The sequence below is a fragment of the Notamacropus eugenii genome, chromosome 2, assembly GCF_028372415.1.
Source record: "Notamacropus eugenii isolate mMacEug1 chromosome 2, mMacEug1.pri_v2, whole genome shotgun sequence".
NCBI classification, from domain to species: domain Eukaryota; kingdom Metazoa; phylum Chordata; class Mammalia; order Diprotodontia; family Macropodidae; genus Notamacropus; species Notamacropus eugenii.
In genome coordinates, this window is record NC_092873.1 from 372522071 (window position 1) to 372543000 (window position 20930).

Genomic DNA, 20930 nt, shown 5'->3' on the forward strand with positions numbered 1-20930 from the left:
ATTGAGTCATCTCAGCTTCTCGTCATTACCTATTTGGGAGTTGGGAGTAAACCTCAGGTGATAGGATTAGTCTACCATCATAGGTTGATTGAATCAGCTTGAATTTGGGTTGAGTGGAGGGTGGGTAAGGTTACAAAGGTAGACTATACCAGGGTATAGATACAAACTGAAATAATAGAATTGACTCACATGAGCAGAGGCTACCAGGGTAAAGGGTAGAAGTAGTTATGAAGCAAAAGCTTGACTCATAGGCAAGTTTCTCCAGAATGTAGGTGAAAGGTAAAGTTTCAGTGGTAGAAAGTACGGTGTGGGAAATTATTAAACCTATGCCAGCTTGACTATGTCTTCAAAATAGAATTGAAATCAGTTTTAAATTTTACAGTGTTTTAAATTTTACAATTTAACTGAATATTAAGCACCTGTTTTGTGCAAAACTATGTTCTAGGTCCTTGGAACAATACAATATAGAATATGGGAACCCTGTTCTCATGTCCATTACAGTGATGTGACTTCTGCACAAGTAACCCTAATACAAAATAATGTGTGGTAAGTGAATGGTAGTACAAACATAGTGCCATGTGAGGACTGAAGAGCAAAAGATCACAGAATCTAAGTTGAAAGGCATTTCAGTGAATGTCTATAATGTCCATAATTGAACAAGAATCGCCAATACTTAACAAGTGGTCATTCATTCTCTGCTTTTAAGGTATCCAGTGAGCAGAAGGAACCCATACCAAGGCAGCCCATGGTGCTTTTTTTTAAAGCTCTCTTTAGTCACAAACTTTTCTATACATTGAGCCTCCTTTTGGCAGTCAAACTTGTGGCCTATAATCCTAGGGTCCAAGGTCCTCCTTATGTTGGGGACTTCATTCCTCCCAACTAAAACTGAAAAGAACAAAGGACATGACTAAAACCCCGAGCCCATTTCTCTCTGCTACAGAGTCTAAACAAGTGGCCTCTTGGGCCTCTGCCTTTAGTGAACAGGAATTTCCTCCCTCCACTCCACTGCAAAGAGAGTGAAACTCTCCCAATTTAGTCATTTTAAAGACAGAAGCAGTTCTGGCCATACAGCCAAGTAGGAAGAGACTCCTCATAACCACATGGTAGGCTTGTCCCACAAGCAGGTTCATGGTTTTTCTTATGTGGGTGCCTCCATCTTATGTCAACTGGGCATGTACCAGAACTCCATTACATGGAACAAATCTAATCCTTTCATCACAAGCTTTAAAATACTTGAAGACAGATATCATATCCAGCCCTATCCCCTCCTCTCCCATTTCTTCTCTTCATGACTCATTCCTAATTTTTAAAACTTATTCTAGAATATGGCATGAACTTTTGTCCTCTCTCCATCCATGTTACAGTCTTTTGAATACACTTAACTTGTCACTTCCCTTCTTCAGATGCTGAAAGATAAGTAGGGAGATTGCGAAAGAGCACCTTACCACTCTTGACTAAGTTACCACAACCATACAAATTACATTCCAGGTTTCTGGAGAAAAACAAAAACAAAAGGTAGTGAGGGATGGAAACTGGAGAAGTATGGCAGGAGTGAGGAGGGGCAAATGTCTTCATTTTCTGAAAAGAGAAGAGCATATAGTATTTGTAATAAAAGTCAATCAGCTTGATTTCAGTTCCTGGCAGCATTCTAGAATATATTATGGAAGCTAGTTAACTACTTCCAAGTATCTTTAAAGGGGTGATTAGTGAACATCTGGAAAAGGAAGCAAGGATCACAAAATCACAGTGACTATATTAAGAATGGGTCATACTTGACTAACCTAGTGCCTTTTTTAAAAATAGCATTAGATTGGGAACACAGGAAAATGCTATAGATAGAATTTATCTAGATATTAGAAAAAAGCATCCTTGTCCACAAGGAATCCTTGTGGACAAACTAGAAGTGTATGAACTAGACTGAGAGTGTTAAACCTTAACAGAAATGAATCCTTGAAGGCAGCAGATTGACTTAGAAAACTACAAATTAATATTATGTTGTATTTTTCCAAATTACATTTTAATCTGATATAGCAGCACTTGGGAGTTTTGTTGGCCAGCAGTGCCTCTGGTCTATAGTGTGGTTAGGTGGATTTTAAACTGGTCGAGTAGCCTTACTTAAACAATTATCATTAATGGCTCAGTATCAACTTGGAAAGGTGGTTTTTAGTTGAAGGCCTGAGGGAATTTTCCTTAGTCCTGTATTGTTTCACCTTTTTATCTGTGACTTTGATATATATTAATGTTATTATGCTTAACAAATTTTGTAGGCCAGCTAAAAAATGAATGATGGAGGGCAAGATACTAGAAGATCTTGAAGGTTAGGATGTGGGAAGCATATTGGAATCTAATAAGGTGAATTATTATCATGACAAATTGACTTCATAAGATGGGAGTGCTAGACTGCAGTTTGTCTAGAAGAGATGTGGGGGGTGGATTTTAGTGGACTTAAAAGTGTATTAAAAAAATCATGAGCGGTGAAAAAACTAATAATAAGTTGCAATTAGGAAGTGTCCAGCAAGAGGAAAGTAATGATCTGCCCGTCTGACCATATATGGAGGCAGTACTATGCTCAATTCTCCTCAGCACATATATCTAATATATCTGATATATCTAATAGTATGGTGAACATCCAGAAAAGGATAATCAAGATGGTCAGAGACCTTGACACCATTACATAACAATAATGATAGCAACTGACATTTTTTGTGATATTTCAGTGTTTGCAAAGTGTATTATATTATGCGTATCATTTCATTGCAGCCTTGTAACAGCCCTGTAAGGTAAGAACAGTCAGAGACTGGAGACATTTAGCCAGCAGAGAAGAGAAGACTTTGAGGAGACCTGATAATTATCTTCAGATATTTGAAGGATTATCATGTGGAAGAGAGATCTCATTTCTGTTCTCTGACCCCAGGGTTAGAACCAGAAGCAATGGGTAGGAGTTTCAGAGGATCAAGTTTCCATTCATTGTAAAGAAAACTTTCTAATAGAGTGATACAAAAGTGGAATGAGTTGCTTCAGGAGGTAGTGAGTTCCCCCTCACTAAAAGTCTTCAAGCAAAACCTTGAGTGACCTGGTATGTTGTAGCAGATGTTCTTGTTCAGGTGCGCTTGTATAAGCTAGTCATTAAGGTACCTTCGACCTCAGAAATGCTGGTCTAGTTCTAGGGAGAGGTCAGAACTAGAAATACAGAGAAACTGGTTAGAAACCTGCGTGAAGTCCCTAGATCTCCTGTCAAATGACTTAGATGACAACTGACTCTCCTGCTTACTTTCATGATCCCAGCACTATAGAATTTAAAGAGGTCATGGATTGTGGTGTAGAATACAGGTAAGGCAGTCATAACTTACTTTTCCTTCCATGTCCATTTAGTGAAGCAAGAAGTGTTTGAAGTCTTCTGTATGTGTTCATGCAGAATTATTAGTTTCTGATGCTTTGTGACTTTGGGGAAGTCACTTAAGTCTGTTGCCTCAGTTTTCTCATATGTGAAACAGGGATAGTAATAGTCCCTACCTTCTGGAGTTGTGAGGATCATATGAGGTAATCATTATGAAATGCTTAGCACAGTGCCAGGCACATAATCAGCTCTATATAAATATTGTTGTTGTTATTATTATTATTAATCATTGTTGTTGTTGGTATACCCTTTTTGAAGAAAGCTCCTTTTAACAAAGTCAGCCTCGCCAGGGAGGTTCTGATTGAGTCAGAGTGTAGTTTGTGGTGGTACCTGGGCAGAAGGAGGCAGGATTTTTGTCTGCTCTCATGATCAGACCATGGCCTGAGTATTCCCTGGATCTAAGGCAGAATTATATCACTGAGTTAGTAATGTCCAGCTGAGGTGTAATGAGGAAGGAGAATGTATTGGGTCACAAATCTTTTAGGCCTTAGTTCAATGGCAAGAACATTGACTCCTGAGTCGGAGGACTTGGATTCAGTTCCACCTCTGGTGCTTCCCACCAGCATGACTTTGGGTAAGTCACTTCACCTCCCTGGGCTCATATATCTCTTCTATTTTTACCTCTGATAATAAAGTTTGTAACAACAAAATAGGATAGTAAAATGTGTTGTCTTTATTAACAGAAGTGTTATTGTGCTATAATTATAATATTTTGTATTCAAAATCAGAGCATGATACATTGGGTACCAAACTCTATTTAGAGGTCTTAGTGAAATGAACTTTAAATCACCCATTGACTTTTATTACTTAGAAAAAAAATGAATTTGCTGTAGTAATTAGTTGTTTTGTATATATACTGTATTTACTCATTTGGGAAATTTTAATCCCCGAGGGTACAGTGGCCTGCAGTCAGAAAAATTCATTTTCTTGAGTTCAAATTCAGCCCCAGATACTTTCTGCGTGACCCCGGGCAGCTTACTTAATCCTGTTTGTCTCAGTTCCTTATCTATAAAATGAGCTGAGAAATAGCAAACCATTCCATTATCTTTGCCAAGAATACCCAAGTGGAATCATGAATAGTTGGTCATGACTGAACAATTCCCTAGTGGAATATGTGTAGGACTGTCTTTGTTTTCAAATGAGATAACATAAGCAAAATGTTTTGCAAACCTTAGAGCACTATACAAATGCTAGTTGTTATTATGGTTATTATTAGAAAAAATGCCATCCTTTAAGTAGTTTCCTAGAGCAAGTTTTCATACAAAAAGATCATTCGTGATTCCTTGAAAAATGTACCAACCAAAATAACCCTGTTCAATAACTCTCCAATATAAACGTCAGTATATAGATCAGTGTTAAATACTTAACAGTTGACTGGGGCAGGAGGAGGGAAATATAGGCATGGCACACTTAAATTTAATGTGCATTTTTAATATTTTCTCCAGTGGACCTCTTTCCCTCGTCATTATTCCTTTTTACATATTGACTTACTCCCTCCTACCCCCATTAGAAGGTAAAGGCCTCAGTCATCTTAAAAATTAGAAAAGCAGATAAATGGAATAGATTAGATAAGGAAGGATCAAAAATTTAAAACTATTCAATAATTCAGTGTTCTATTAATCTAAAAATATGTTACCAAGACTTCTCTATTTGATAAGAATTATTGGGAAAATTGGAAAGCAGTCTGGGAAAAATTGGGCTTAAGTCTAGAAATCAGAACAATAAATCATGCCCTGATTTGTAGAAATTCCTATTTCCAAAGATGTAAATGCTCATACTGAAAATTTTAACAACTCTTGTGAGCAGATATGAGCTGTCTACAGATGGGCTTTTAGTTGAAAAGGAGGATAATGGACAGATTGCTTTTGGGAAATTGGAGAGCTCTTTTATTTACCTCAAGCTTCCATGAGAACAGAAGCCCATTTTTCAGTACTAATGTCTCACCTATGTTGTTATATGGCAGTGGGACATGGAACATGGGAATGAAGCACATTGTAGGAGTGAACAGGCTGCAACATATAACCCAGGGGTGGGGATCCTGCAACCTCAAGGCAACAATATGGCCCTCCTCAGGTGTGGTCCTTTGACTGAATCCAAACTTCAGAGAACAAATTGAGGAGCTAGAGAGCCACATGTAGTCTCAAGGCTACGGGTTCCCCACCCCTGATGTAGCCAACGTGAAATTAAAGAAACAGTAGTAAAAGATGTCATCAAGGAATTGTATGACAGGAAGAGAAGGTAGGCGGTCCTGTGGCAAGATAGAAAGATGACAGTTGAATAGGCAGAGAGCTCTCACAATGTCAGGACCCTTGTGAAGAGCTTTTGGGGGAACATGGACAAGAATTACGCAAGACAGGCAAACATGGATGCGTTGTTGTCTACATCATTGAAGGATATGTTAAAATCTACAAGATCACAAATCCGTTTTGTTGTATCCTAGCGTACAACCATCCTCCCTCCTCCTTAAGCTTGTATTTTGAGCACAATTCAAAGGTATGTAAAGGAGCAGAGCATTTCCTCTACAAAAAGTGCACAAAGCATTTACTCTTTTACCTTAAAACATTCAGTTTTGATTATTTTGTGGCAGTTCTTTCCATTTGTGTGTGTGTGTATTTACTGTTCTGGTTATTTGTCAGTTCACCAAAGTCTTTCCATACTTCTCTGCTGCGTCCCGTGCAGCAGAGTTTGAACAGGGGTCACCTGTAAGGGGACAGGAACACATGTGGGAATAGAAGAGGGCACCCAGACACCAAACTGTTCAAGGCATAGCCTGGGCAGGCTGGGGAGCAAGCGACTGCCCTGAGCCCCTTCAGGAGTCAACTTTTACTTAGAAATTGACAGCATGGTTACATCCCAAGATAAGGAGACGCAAACATACTTTTCCTGGGAGAGCACATGGATTCTGCCCAACTGGGTTCCCGAGGAAGCATGCCTGACCTCACAGTCATGTCCCTGCTGTTGCAGGAAACATATACCTCATATGGAACTTTTACTGCTTATGAAGCTTGTGAAATCAAGCCGCAGTAGGATGGAGTCCCGCACTTCTCTGCGTTAATTGTGCTCATCATTTCTTACAACACAGTAATATTCCCTTATGTTCAGGTACCAAAATCTGTTTGGTTATTTCCAAATCAATGGGCATATAGTTGTAGTTTTTTGCCACAGCAAAAAGTGTTGTAAATATCTTCATGTGTATGGATCCTTTCTTCTTGTCAATGATCTCCTTTGAGTATATACCCAGCAATGGAAACTCTGGATCAAAGGGTGTGAAAGTAGAGTGCCTGTTTCTCCACAGTGTCTCTAACATTGACTTCCCAATTTTTGTCATTTTTACCAGTTTTCTGAGTATGAAGTTAATTCTTAGAGTTCTTTTGATTTACTATTCTTTTATTATTAACTGTTTGAAGTATTCTTCACTTGTTAATAATTTGTTAGTAATAGTTAATAGTTTGAATTCTTTTTTTTGAAAACTGCTTTCATCATTTGACCATTTCTTTTGGAGAATGGCTTTTGCTTGTATATATTCCTGTTAGTTATCTATAAATATTGTTTATCAAACCATCACTAGAAATGTTTGATATAAGAATTTTTTCTTAGTCAACTATGTCCCTTATCCAAGATACATTGCAAAATTCTTATTGTTTGTGTAAAAGCTTTTCAATATCATATTGTCAGAATTATCTGGGAGTCTGGGGAGTTTATTGAGGTGGTGTGTGAATGACATGCTTTAAGAAAAATCAGTTCAGTCATTCCTCAATTGATAAACGGTCAGAGGATATGAACAGGCAGTTTTCAGGTGAAGAGATTAAAATTATCTATAGTCATATGAAAAAATGCTCTAAAATCACTATTGATTAGAGAAATGCAAATTAAAACAACTCTGGTACCACATCACACCTATTGGATTGGCTAACATGGCAAAACAGGAAAAGAATAAATATTGGAGAAGATATGGGAAAATTGGAACACTAATGCATTGTTGGTGGAATTATGAACTGATCCAACCATTCTGGAAAGCAATTTGGAACTATGCCCAAAGAACCATAAAACTGTAGCATACCCTTTGATTCAGCAGTGCCACTTCTAGGTCTATGTCCCAAAGAGATCATAAAAGGGAAAGAACCCACATGTACAAAAAATATCTATAGCAGCTCTTTTTGTGATAGCAAAGAATTGGAAATTGAGGGGTTGCCTATCAATTGGGGAATGGCTGAACAAGTTGTGGTATATGAATGTAATGAATACTATTGTGCTATAAGAAATGATGAACAGGAAGACTTCAGAGAGGCCTGGAAAGACTTATATGAACTGATGCTGAGTGAAAGGAGCAGAACCAGGAGAACTTTGTACACAGCAACAACCACAGTGTGTGAGGAATTTTTCTGCTAGACTTAGTCCTTCACAGCAATGCAAGGACCTAAAAAATTCCCAGTGGACTCTTGAGGCAAAATGCCATCCACATCCAGAGAAAGAACTATGGAATTGGATTGCAGAATGAAACAGACTATTTTCTTTTGTATTATGTTTTCTTTTGTTTTGTGGTTTCTCCCATTCATTTTAATTCTTGTATGCAACATGACAAAGGGAAAAATGTTTTTAATAGGAATGTATGTGTAGAACCTATATAAGATTGTACACCATCTCAGGGAGGGAGTATTGGGGGAGGGAAGGGGAAAAAAATCTAAGATATATGGAAGTGATTGCAGAACACTGAAAACAAATAAAATAATTTAATTAAAAAAAAGAAATGGTGAACAGATAGATTTCAGAAAAACCCGGAAAGACTTGCATGAACTGATGCTGAGTGAGGTGAGCACATGGTTAACAGCACCACTGTGCAATGACCAACCTTGATAGACCTAGCTCTTCTGAGCAATGCAATGATCTAAGACAGCTCCAAAAGACTAAAGATGGAGAATGCTGTCCACATCCAGAGAAAGAACTGTGAAGTCTGAATACAGATTGAAGCAGACTATTTTTTCTTTTTGTTGTTTTTTTCTCATGATTTTTCCCTTTTGTTCTGGTTCTTCTTTCACAACATGACTGATGTGGAAAAGTGTTGAATATGATTGCATATGTATAGCCTATATCAGATTACATGCTTTCTTGGGAAGGGGAAGAGAGATGAGAGGGGGAGAAATTCAGAAGTCAAATCTCATAAAAGTGAATGCTGAAAACTAAAAATAAATTAATTTTTAAAAAAAGTAAAATCACTTCAGCACTGGATTAAACGATGACTTCCTACTTACTAGTGGAGAGAGACGAGGTAGAAAGATTAGTTGCGGGCTATTGTAATAATGAGAGGTGATAAGTGACTGAACTAAGGTGGAAGCTGTGTAAATTGGGATAGTATATAAGAGATACTTTAAAGGTAGAAATGGCAAGATTTGGCAGTTGATAGGACATCTAAGGTGAGGGGGAGTGAGGAATTGAGTACATTGCCCAGGTTCCAAATGTGGAAGACTAAAAGCATGTAGGTGCCTTCTCTATAGAAATAAGGAGATAGGTAGGTTCAGCTTTAGAGGAAAATAAAGTGTTAGCAAAGATACTGTAGCAACACATAACGAAGATGATAAACTATGACCAGGCTGGATTTATATTATAAATTTATATTCAGTATTAGAAAAACTATAAATATAATTGGCCATATTAACAACAATAAAATTTGTATGATTATGTCAGTAGATGCAGAAAAAACATTTGACAAGATACAATGCCCATTGTTGTTTAGAACTCTAGAAAACATAGGAATAAATGGATCTTAATATGATAAATAGTATTTATATAAGCTAATACTTATAGATTTATCTTAAAAAACCAGCATTGCTATAATAGAAATAAACTCGAGGCCTCTCCAATAAGATCAAGAGTAAAGCAAAGATGTCCATTATTATCCTTAGAATTCAATATAGTGCTAAAAGTACTACTATGCAGTATTACACAAGAAAAAGGGAAGAAGCATGATATGGTTTACTTAAAGAATCCTAGAAAATCACCTAAAAAATTAATTGAAACAGCAACTTCAAACAATGTTACAAGATGTAAAATCAACATGAATGTATATACTTGCATATTACCAACCAAATCTGGCAGGAAGACATAGAGAAATTCCATTTGAGTAACTTCAGAAAGTATAAAATATTTGGGAGTTTACCTGCTGAAACACACAAAGGAACTATCTGAACATAATTAAAAACCTCTCTTTTTATATGAAGGTAGATCTAAATAATTGGAGAAATATAATTGTTCATAGGTAGGCCTAGCCAATATAATAGAAATGATAATACTGCTTAAACGAATTTATTCAGTGTCATGCCAATCAGAATACTAAAGGATTTTGTAGAGCTAGAAAAAAATTCATCTGGAGAAAAAAGGTTCACAATTTTCACGGAAATGAATGAAAAAATATTGGAAGGAAGGAGACATAACAATACCAGATCTCAAACTATATTACAACACAGTAATTATTTAAAAAAAAAAAAAGAACTGATTAAGCAATAGAGAAGTCAATCAGTAGAACAGCTTAGGTATATGTTATACAGAAGCAAAAGAGCATAGTTGACTAGTGTTTGGTGTAAACCCAAAGATCCCAACTCTTGGAGCAAAAACTCACTTATTTTTCCATACATTTTGACTTCCAGTCTCATCATTCCACTGAAACTGCTCTTTCTAGTTACCAGGGGTGGGGGGCTCTCAGTTGCCAAATCCAGTGGCTTTTTTTCTCAATACTCATTCTCCTGGACCTCTCAGCAGTCTTTGACACTTTATCACTGTCTTTTCCTTGATACTCTGACCTCTAGGTTTTTGGGACACTACCTCATCTGATCCCCTTCCTACTGTCAGACCTCTCCTCAATCTCCTTTGCTGAATTCTCATCCAGATCACACTACATCTCACAGAACTGTGTTCTGAGTCCTCTTCTCTCCTTTCCCGTTCTCTTCTCTGTTCTTTTTTTCTGCTCTCTACATGGTGATGTCATCAACTTCCATAGATCTAATTACTGTCTCTATATTGACTATTTTCAAAGCTACCTATCTTGACTCAACCTCTCTGACCTCCAATCTGGCATCTCCAGCTGCTTCACAGACATCTTAAATGCATGTTTAATATATGTATAATAGACTTCTTAAACTCAACTTGTCCCAAATGGAACTCATTATCTTTCCCTCTAAATCCTGCCTACCTCCAGCCTTTCCTGTTACTGTAGAAGGCAACACTACCCTCTCAGTCACTCAGACTTGGAATTTAGGTCTTATCCTTGATTTGTCACATACTCTTACCCTCCATCCCCCCATATCCAGTTTTTTGCCTGTTCTGGTTTCACCTTTGTAGTATCTCTGGTACTTATCCCCTTTTATCCTCTGACCCTTTTAGTACAGATACTCATGACCTCACACCTAAATTCTTGCAGTAGCCTGTTTGTGAGTTGACCTGCTTAAAGTCCCTCACCACTCCAATCCATCCTTGATTCAGCCACCAAAGTAACTTTCCCAAAATATGACTATGTAATATTGGGAAACTCCAGTGGTTCCCTTTTGCCTCCAAGATCAAATACAAAACTCTGTTTATCATTTTTCATAAACTTTTTTTTTCATAAAATTTTTCGTAACCTACTTGCCCTTCCAATCTTAGAACTTATCCCCCTCACTTAATCTTTGATAAAGTGATACTGACCTCTGTTAACTAAAAACTATCGCAAGTCCATGAGACATTGCGTTGCAACTATACTTTTGTAAGAGAAATGAATATGCATGTAGAACACTAAATCAAAGCAAAGAGTTCATAATCTATATTGGAATTTGCATATTTATGACATACAACAAAGGGAGGAGAAGAAAACAAATCCCAAAGGGAAGTGGCATAGGAGGGAGAAAGATGCAGTAAAGGTAGGGAAAGGATAAAACCCCTTTCGAAAAAGAGGAGCAAGGTGATGGCAAAAGTGTCATTCTTTTCCCTTGGGAACTGCTAGACCATGAATATAGGAGGGTCTGCTTATCTACAAGAGTTCCAGCTGAACAAGCAGTTTCTCCTACTGCAGACTAACTGGTGTTTGTTTTGACTCCTAAGGACATACGGGGAGTCTAGCTTGAGATGCAAACAACAAATTATGTCAGCATAGGGCTGGGTTTCATACTTGACACATTCAGGACCTCCTGTATACTCTGGGTTTAGTGTTTCTGGAAAATATGACAACTCAGGGTTCAGAGGACCCCTTAACACCTCCTTTCTGTTCCATTAACAAAATATTTCATCTTTCAGTTCTCCCAGACCTGGGATACTCTTTCTTCCTCATTTCTGACTGCTAGCTTCCTTTAATTCCCAACAAAAATTCTGTCTTTTACAGGGAAACCTTTCCCAACCCAACCCCTCTTAATTCTAGTGCCTTCCCTCATTTAATTATTTCCTGTTTATCCTGTATATAACCTGTTTGTATGTATTTGTTTGCTTGTTTCCTCCCCTATTAAATTGTGAGTTCTTTAAGGGCAGAGGCACTGTCTTTTGTTTCTTTTTGTGTCCCCAGCACTTAGCACAGTGCCTGGCATGTATTTGGTGCTCATTAAGTGTTTTTTGACTGACTGAAGAATTTGTAAGAATAAGAACTGTTCCTTGTTACTACATGGTCAACAGATATGAATAGATAACTTTTAGAAGAAAAAAACTAAGCTATCAGTAGCCATATGAAAAATTCTCTAAATTACTAATATTAGAGAAATACAAATGAACACCACTGTCAATTCCTACTCCATGTTCATCAGATTGGCAAAATTTACCCAAAGTTAAGAAGATGACTGTGGGAAAACAGGTAAACCAATGCCTTGTTGGTCGATCTTTGAACTGGTACAGCCATTTTGGAAGGAAATTTGGAACTGTGTCCAAAGAAGCTATTAAACTGTGTATACCCTTTGACCTAGAGATACTACTACTAGTTCTGTATCCCCAATGAGGTCAAAGAAAGAGGAAAAGCATCCATGTGTACAAAAATATTTGTAATAGCTATTTTTGTGGTGGCAAAGAATAGGAAACCTAAGGGATACCCATCAGTTGGGGAATGACTGAACAAGTTATGGTATATGGATGTGATGAAATATTATTATTCTGTCAAAAATGATGAAAAACATGATTTCAGAGATACCTGGGATGAGTTATATAAACTGATGCAGGTGAAGTGAGCAGGAGAAAAGTTTATATGGATAACAATAATGTTAATGTTAATTAACAGTAGTGTTAATGAAGGTGACAGACTTAGAAACTATGGATCAGTGCAGTGACTGACCAAAATTTCTGAGTATTCGTGATGAAGCTTGCTCTATCTCCAGATAGAGAGATGATGGAGTTAGAGCACAGATTGAAACTCATTTTTTTAAAAACATGACTAATGCAGGAATCAGTTTTGCTTAATTGTATATATTTGTAAATGGGGTTTTGTTTTGCTTTCCTAATGGGGCAAGGGAGAAAAGACAACAAATCTTTTTACATATATATATATATATATATATATATATATATATATATATATATAAAAGTTATTTATTTTTCAGTTCTTAACATTCACTTCCACAAGAATTTGAATTCAAAATTTTCTCCCCATCTCTTCCCACCCCAGGACAGCATGCACCCCATCCACACCCCTTCCTCCAGTCTGTCCTCCCTTCTATTACCCACCCTTTTTCCATCCCCCTTCCCTTCTATTTTCCTGTAGGACAAAATAGATTTCTATACTCCATTGCCTGTATATCTTAATTTCCAGTTGCATGCTAAAACAATTTTTAACATCATTCTTAAAGCTTTGAGTTCCATGTTCTCTCCCTCCCTTCCCACCCACCCTCATTGAGAAAACAAACAATTCTATATAGGTTATACTTGTGTAACAATGCAAAGCACTTCCATAACATTTATGTTGTAAAAGACTAACCACATTTTCCTCTGTCCTATCCTGCCTTTCATTTATTCCATTCTCTCCCTTGACCTGTCCTCCCACAATAGTGTTTGCTTCTGTTTATCCTTTTCCTCAATTTGCTGCCCCTTCTCTTATCATCCTTCCCCTATCCCCTTCCCCCTTGCCTTCCTGCAGGGTAAAATAGATTTCCATATCCAATTGAGTATGTGTTATTCCATTCTTAAGCCAAATCCCATGAGAGTAAGGATCAATTATTTCCTTTCATCTCCCACCTCTTCCCCTCCATTGTAAAAGCTCTTTCTTCCATCTTGTGGGATGGTTTGCTACATTCTGCCTCTCCCTTTCTCTTACACCTAGTACATTCCATTCAACAGTAAATTTTATTTCATTTTTTTAGGTATTCTCTCTTCATATTCAGCTCACCCTGTGCCCTCTGTCTATGTGTGTATATATATATATATATATATAAACATATACATACACATATATACATATGCGCATGTACATATCCATACCTACACATATACTATATACATAACCATACCCATCTACACACACACACACACACACACACACACACACGTGTGTGTGTGTGTGTATACGAAAATATATATATTCTCTCTAACTACCCTATTCCTGAAAAAGGTCTCATGAGTTACAAATAACATCTTTCAATGTAGGAAAGTAAACAGTTCAACTTTAATGAGTTCCTTAAGACTTCTCTTTCCTGTTTACCATTTCACATTTCTCGATTCTTGTATTTGAAAGTCAAATTTTCTATTCAGCTCTGGTCTTTTCAACAAGAATGCTTGAATGCAAGAATTTCATTGAAATTCCATTTTTTTCCCCTTAAGTATTATACTCATTTTTGCTGGGTAGGTGATTCTTGGTTTTAATCCTATCTTTTTGGACCTCTGGAATATCATATTCCAAGTCCATCAATCCTTTAGTGTAGAAGCTGCTAAATCCTGTGTTATCCTGATTGTATTTCCATAATGCTTGAATTATTTCTTTCTGGCTGCTTGTAATATTTTCTCCTTGACCTGGGAACTCTGGAATTTGGCTACAATATTCCTAGGAGTTTTCCTTTTGGGATCTCTTTCAGGAGGTGATTGGTAAATTATTTCTATTTTTACCCTCTGGGTCTAGAATATCAGGGCAGGTTTCTTTGATAATTTCTTGGAAGATGATATCTGGGCTCTTTTTTTGATCATGGTTTCCAGATACACTAATAGTTTTTAAATTATCTCTCCTGGATCTATTTTCCAGGTCAGTTGTTTTTCCAATGAGATATTTCACATTGTCTGTTATATAATAACATATACTTTGCAAGCATCCATACATTATGTGTGGTTCATATAAGATAATAATTGTAATAAAAGTACTTAGCACAGTGCCCGGCATATAGTAATAAGTGCTTAACACATGCTTGTTTCCTTCCTTCCCTTTTTTGTTTTGCTTTGGGTTAAAATGTTCACATAATTATGATGTATGAATATTGTATGTTCTTGATTAAATTTACTGAATGAGCTATGCCATATAGACTGGTTGGAAAAATAAATAGACTTGATCATGAGGATTTTCTTTAGTCTAACGGCAATAATGGGAAAGGGGATAAGAAAAGTGAGCAGTGAAAAGGTGTGTAAAAGTAGTGTCTAGATAGGCAGAAAGAACTTCCTTCTCTTTGGTACACGTTGGTGAGCAGAGGGCAAAATTTAATTTAAATATATTTACATTGTAGTCCTTATTCAGATGGTATGTTGAATGAGTGGTGATATCTACTTTAAGTATAAAATCACTCACTTGATCACAGATATTTAATGGGTTACTATGCCAAGTTCATTCTAAATGTTCTGTAATGCCATAATTTGAATTATAAACATTCTTTCCTAAAATTTAGATAAAATATTCATCGATGGATACAGAGCAGGAATGAGTTATTGTTATTGAATTTTTATTTTTATTTTTTGCAGGTCCTCAAGAGTGACTGATCTATGAAATGGCAGAGAATGGAAAAAATTGTGAACAGAGACTTTCAGGGATGAACAAGGAACAACACAATGGAAGCTTCACAGGTAAATTGTGGTAAGCTTAGAATTGTAATTTTATAATTCAGACAGCATAAGAAAAGTGTTGTGTGCTGATTCAAGCCTGACACTTATAAGAAAACAACATTCATCATCAAGGAAATATAACTCCTGTAACTCATTGTTATCTCTTGATAGTAATGGTAGTCTTACAGGAATATGAAATTACTTTTTCCTGATAAGATGATTACAGTTGATCTTGTGACATGATAAATGTTTTAATGAATCTCCTGCAGCAATGGATTTTTTTTTCTTGTTAATGATTATAAGAGTTTGAGAAGAGTGGGTAGTGGGGAATTAGCAACATAGGATATGAACACTTTTTTCCCAGGTAAGAGGAAGAGATAGATGGTGGATGGTAGCTGGTTGGAGTAAAAGGTTGCAAAGAGAAAAATTTTGTGGGAATGGAAAACCTAAGCCCATTTGTAGGAAGATGGCAGGAAAGCTCGTATAGAAGGGGAAATTGAAAGAGGTAAAGAAGAGATTGACTCCTTAACTTGAAATCTTAGGTCTTTGGGGAGAGAATGCAATAAAGACAATATAGCCTTTCTAAAGAGTAAGGATTCTTCTATCATGGGAAAGAAGAAAATAAAAGTAGGTAATGATGATAAGGTGTCAGGAGTGGGGAGGAAAGCTAAGGTAATTGACAAGATTACATTGTTCTTTCTTGCGAAGAAGTAGGGAAGATTATCAGCTTGTAAGTATGAAATCTAGGGAATATAACATCTGTAGCTTTCTAAACATGTTTTAGATCCACATGAAGTTTATCACTTTAAGTTAGTTAGAATTATGGCCCAAGGCCTATCTTCTCCAAAGAAGGACACAGATGTCATGTGGTAAAACATACTTAATAAGCCAACCATATCTAAGATATAATTTAGTGTTTATTACTACAGTGTTTAAGTTCAGATTAACAATCTTAAGAAGTTAAGGGGCTCATTGTAACAATATTAAGAAGGGGCTAATTGCATGACTTTTTGACATAGATGAGACAGAAGTAGAATTTTCCATTTTCCTTTTTGTTTCTTTTTTCTTTCAGACCCCTCTTCGATAAATGAAAGAAAGAGACGGGATCGAGAAGAAAGGCAGAATATTGTCCTCTGGAGGCAGCCACTTGTTACCTTGCAGTATTTTTTTCTGGAAATCCTAATAAACTTGAAGGAATGGACCGTAAAGTAAAGATTTTCTTTACCTTTGATATAAACTATTTTTAATTATTTTTGAAATCCTGAGCAATGATTCTCTCTATATTTTTTACCCAGAATAATTACTTGTATTTGGAAAAAGCGTTGTGGAAGTATATTTTTCTTTTTTCTCTGCAGAGAAAAAAAAAAAACAAAGCAAAACAAAGCAAGGTTAAACATTGCAAATATTCCTACCAATTTAGTTTTTATGACTCTTAATCTATTACCTTATACTACAAGTTCTGTCTGATTAATTAGAAAACACTTATAATGTTTTAGATTTTCTTGAACATGTCCTTTTTACAAAGAGATTCTTAAAAAACAAGAACTTATTATATTTCTGGATTTATCTTAGGACAGGGGCTCTTAACTTGGGGGTCTGTGAACCTGTTTTTCAAAAAAAAATTGACAGCTGTATTTATATATATAATTAGTATTCTTTAGGATATTACGCATTTTATGTAATGTTTTTAAAAACATAGGGAGCCATGCATAGGTTTCTCCAGCAGCCAGAGATCTATGACACAAAAGAGATAAAGAATCCCTGCCTTAAGACAAGTCAGCTTCTTAATTAGTGTACCTTTGAAAGCTACTAAGTTAAAGTTTTCCTTATTCTTTAATGGAACAAAGTTTAAAAAATGTGAACCTTGTACATAGTAAAAAAAATTTTCTGCCTTTAAGCATAGTGCTTGTAAATCTTGTGGCTCCAAACGTCATGAAGGGCAGATTGAATTTTTACACATCTTATTAGACCCTGACTTGCTTTCTCAACATAGAAGATTAGACTGATGTAGGATGGGGCATTGTCTGAGGAAAGAAAGGCTTCAAGTGGTTCAAAGCAAGAAAGCCAGATCGTCATGATAGTACACGAGGCAGAATGTTTACGGATTGCAGGAGAAGCATTCATTTGAGTAGTTTCCTCTAATTGAACCCTCTACGCTGGCCATCCCAACAGTTTCAACAAGGATTTGTTTTGACAGTGAGGCCTGACGTTGAGACTGCAAGAAACTCTGATTATCATTTATTTATTTTTAAGATTGTGGCATCGTCGAGGCATCGTGGTGTCTTTTTTACTACTGCTTGCTGTGCTTACAGCTACGTATTATATTGAAGGAATGCATCAACAGGTAAGAGTTTCGTTTAACATTCTGCTTTTGAATGCTCCAAATATGTTAAAACAAGTTACTTTTGCCAAGGGGTTGTCATAAGTTTCAGAGGATTTCCTATCATTTTGTGCAAATAACATGATATTTGCACTTACATCAAAGTTGACCAGGTGTGAGCATGCTTGTCCTTCCTTTTTGGTTTTCTGAGAGTTAGTTAACTGTTATTTTTCTGATGATGCCCAAGCTAAGCATTGTGAATCTTTCTAAAAATTGTATTTTTATGTATTTCATTAAACATTTCCCAATTACATTGAAAATTTTTAGCATTCTTTTTTAAAATTTGGAGTTACAAATTCTCTCCCTTTTACCCCTTCCCTCACCCATTGAGAAGACAAGCAATATATCAGTTATACATGTGAAGACATGAAAAACATATTTCCCTTTTAGCTATGTTGCAAATAACCATACAAAAAAGCAAGGACAATAAAGTGAACAAAAGTACCAAGCATTTTGAATCTTCCAAGAATTATCAAATTCTCACATATATAAGGCAAACCTACATTTCATACCAGACAGATTTTTATATTATTTTGGGAATAGGGTTGTATAATGTTTCAAGTTCATTTACAAATATGAAATGATTGGGGGAGAGTTAGAAGATTTAGCACATCTTTTTGGATTAAAATAACACAAGTAATATATGCAGTAACAGTATGTTCTAAATTGTAGGGTTTTTATTTTTAAACATTTGAGCTCAGTTCTTAGGTTTCTGTGATTTTAAAAATACTATTATAGACATTTAAAAAGAATCTTTGGGGGCAGCTAGGTAAGTGGATAGAGTACCAACCCTGGAGTCAGAAGGACTTGAGTTCAAATCTGGCCACAGACACTTCCTCGCTGTGTGCCTCTGAGCAAGTCACTTAACTCCAAATGCCTTAAAAACAAACAAAGCAGACAAACAAAAAGAAACTGCATGTTTTAGAAAATTTGAAATGAACCTACTTGGTGACAGTTGCCAGATTAGAGTCTAAGAACTATTCAGTGCGGGGCAGAGCCAAGATAGCAGAGTAAAAACAGAGACTCACTTGAGGTCTCCTCCAAATCGTTCCAAATACCTGTAAAAAAACGACTCTAAAAAGATTCTAGAGCAACAGAACTCACAAAGTTAAAGAGTAAAGCAAATTTCCACCCCAAGATAGCCTGAAGGTCTACAGGAAAGATCTGTTGCACCAGTCTGAGAGAGCAACTCAGTCCAGCACAAAATGTGCCAGCACAAATCAGGCCTCAGCAAACCTAGAGCAGGCCTCAGGGGACTGAACCACTAGGAGCTGTGGCAGTTTCCAGACTTTACAACCCACAAATGCCAAAAACAACTTAGAAAGTCAGTCGGAAAGGTCTGTTTGACCTGTGTAAGAGAGGAACATGATCCACTCCTAACCGTAGGGCAGTGGCAGCAGTGGCTGCTTCCAGAACTCTCAGCCCACAGACGGTGGAGGGATCAAACAGGTAATCAGAGGAGGATTATATGAATCTCTCTGCTGGTGCTAAGGCAGTATTCTCTTGCTTTGCCTGTGCTTGGATCTGTGTTGCAACCCTGGGTGGTGATCCTAGGGTAAGGAGGAACACTGGTGTGAATATAGTAGATAAGGAATCCTCCTCACAGTACCAAGGCAGATAAGAGAGCTTCTGGTCACTCACAGACCAGAGTGCAGGCCAAGAGAGGAGTAAACACCTCTCCTTAGATCATAGATCCAAGCCACACTTGGAAGAACTGAAAATTTACAGGTCCCTACAAGTGTCTCTGAAAACAGCTGCCCAAAACCCCTGACTCTTGGATGGTACACCCTTCACACTGGAAGCAGAGTCCTGCTTAACAAAGAGTTAAAAAGTCAAGTAATTAACTGGGAAACTGAGCAAACATAAGAAAAAACTTAGGCTATAGAATCTTACTTTGGTGACAAAGAAGAAGACAACAAAGTCAAAGCTCCTCCATCCAAAGCCTCCAAGAAAAATATGAACTTGTCTCAGGCCATGGAAGAGCTCAAAAAAGAATTTGAAAATTAAGTAACAAAAGTAAAGGAAAAATTGGGAGGAGAAATGAGAGTGATACAAGAAAATCATGAAAAAAATAAGTCAACAGCTTGTGAAAGGAGAGCTGGAAAAAATAGTGATGAAAATAACCCCTTTAAAAAATAGATGAACCCAAATGGCAAAAGAGGTCCAAATAGCCAATGAGGAGAAGAATGCCTTAAAAAGCAGAATTGGCCAAATGGAAAAGGAGGTCCAAAAGCTCACTGAAGAAAATAAGTCCTTCAAAATTAGAATCAATTAATTGGAAGCTAATGACTGTCTGAGAAATCAAGAAATTATAAAGTAAAATCAAAAGAATGAAAAAATAGAAGGTAGTGTGAAATATCTCATTGGAAAAACAACTGACCTGGAAAATAGATCCAGGAGAGACAGTTTAAAAATTATTGGACTACCTGAAAGCCATGATCAAAAAAAGAGCCTAGATATCCATCATCTTTAAAAAAATTATCAAGGAAACCTGCCCTGATATTCTAGAACCAGAGGGTAAAATAGAAATTGAAAGAATCTCCAATCACCTCCTGAAAGAGATCCTGAAAGGAAAACTGCTTGGAATATTGTAGCCAAATTCCAGAGTTCCCAGGTCAAGGAGAAAATATTGCAAGCAGCCAGAAAGAAAAAAATTCAAGTATTGTGGAAACATAATCAGGATGGTCCAAGATTTAGCAGCTTCTACATTAAAGAATCAGAGGGCTTAGAATATGATATTCCAGAGGTTAAAAGAGTTAGGATTAAAACCAAGAATCACCTACCCAGCCAAACTGAGTACAATGCTTCAAGGAAAAAAATGAAATTTCAGTGAAATAGAGGACTTTCAAGCATTCTTGATGAAAAGACCGGGTTTGAGTAGAAAATTTGACTTTCAAATGTAAGACTCATGAGAAGCATGGAAAGGTAAACAGGAAAGAGAAATCATAAGGGACTTGCTAAAGTTGAACTGTTTACATTACTACATGGAAAGATATTTGTAACTCATGAGACCTTTCTCAGTATTAGCATAGGGTGAGTTGAATATGAAGGGATGATATCTAAAAAAATAAAATTAAGGGGTGAGAGAGAGGAATGTACTGGGAGAAGGAGAAAGGGAGAGGTAGAATGGGGTAAATTATGTCACATAAAATAGGTAAGAGAAAGCTTTTACAGTGGAGATGAAGTGGGGGAAGGTGAGAG

General features: G+C 36.6%; 1 protein-coding gene across 8 annotated transcripts in view; it reads left to right on the forward strand.

Annotated features, from left to right (window-relative positions):
* VMP1 (vacuole membrane protein 1) overlaps positions 1 to 20930 on the forward strand; it is a 131821-nt gene that overhangs the window by 17650 nt on the left and 93241 nt on the right. For 6 of the 8 annotated variants that reach the window (XM_072646897.1, XM_072646902.1, XM_072646896.1 and 3 more), the window contains 3 exons: positions 15269 to 15370; positions 16422 to 16557; positions 17603 to 17693. In XM_072646897.1, coding sequence (XP_072502998.1) covers positions 15295 to 15370; positions 16422 to 16557; positions 17603 to 17693 — 303 coding nt within the window. In that variant the 5' untranslated portion in view covers positions 15269 to 15294. Of the gene's footprint in view, positions 1 to 15268; positions 15381 to 16421; positions 16558 to 17602; positions 17694 to 20930 lie in introns of all 8 variants that reach the window. The other 2 variants (XM_072646899.1, XM_072646900.1) reach the window with 1 other exon arrangement.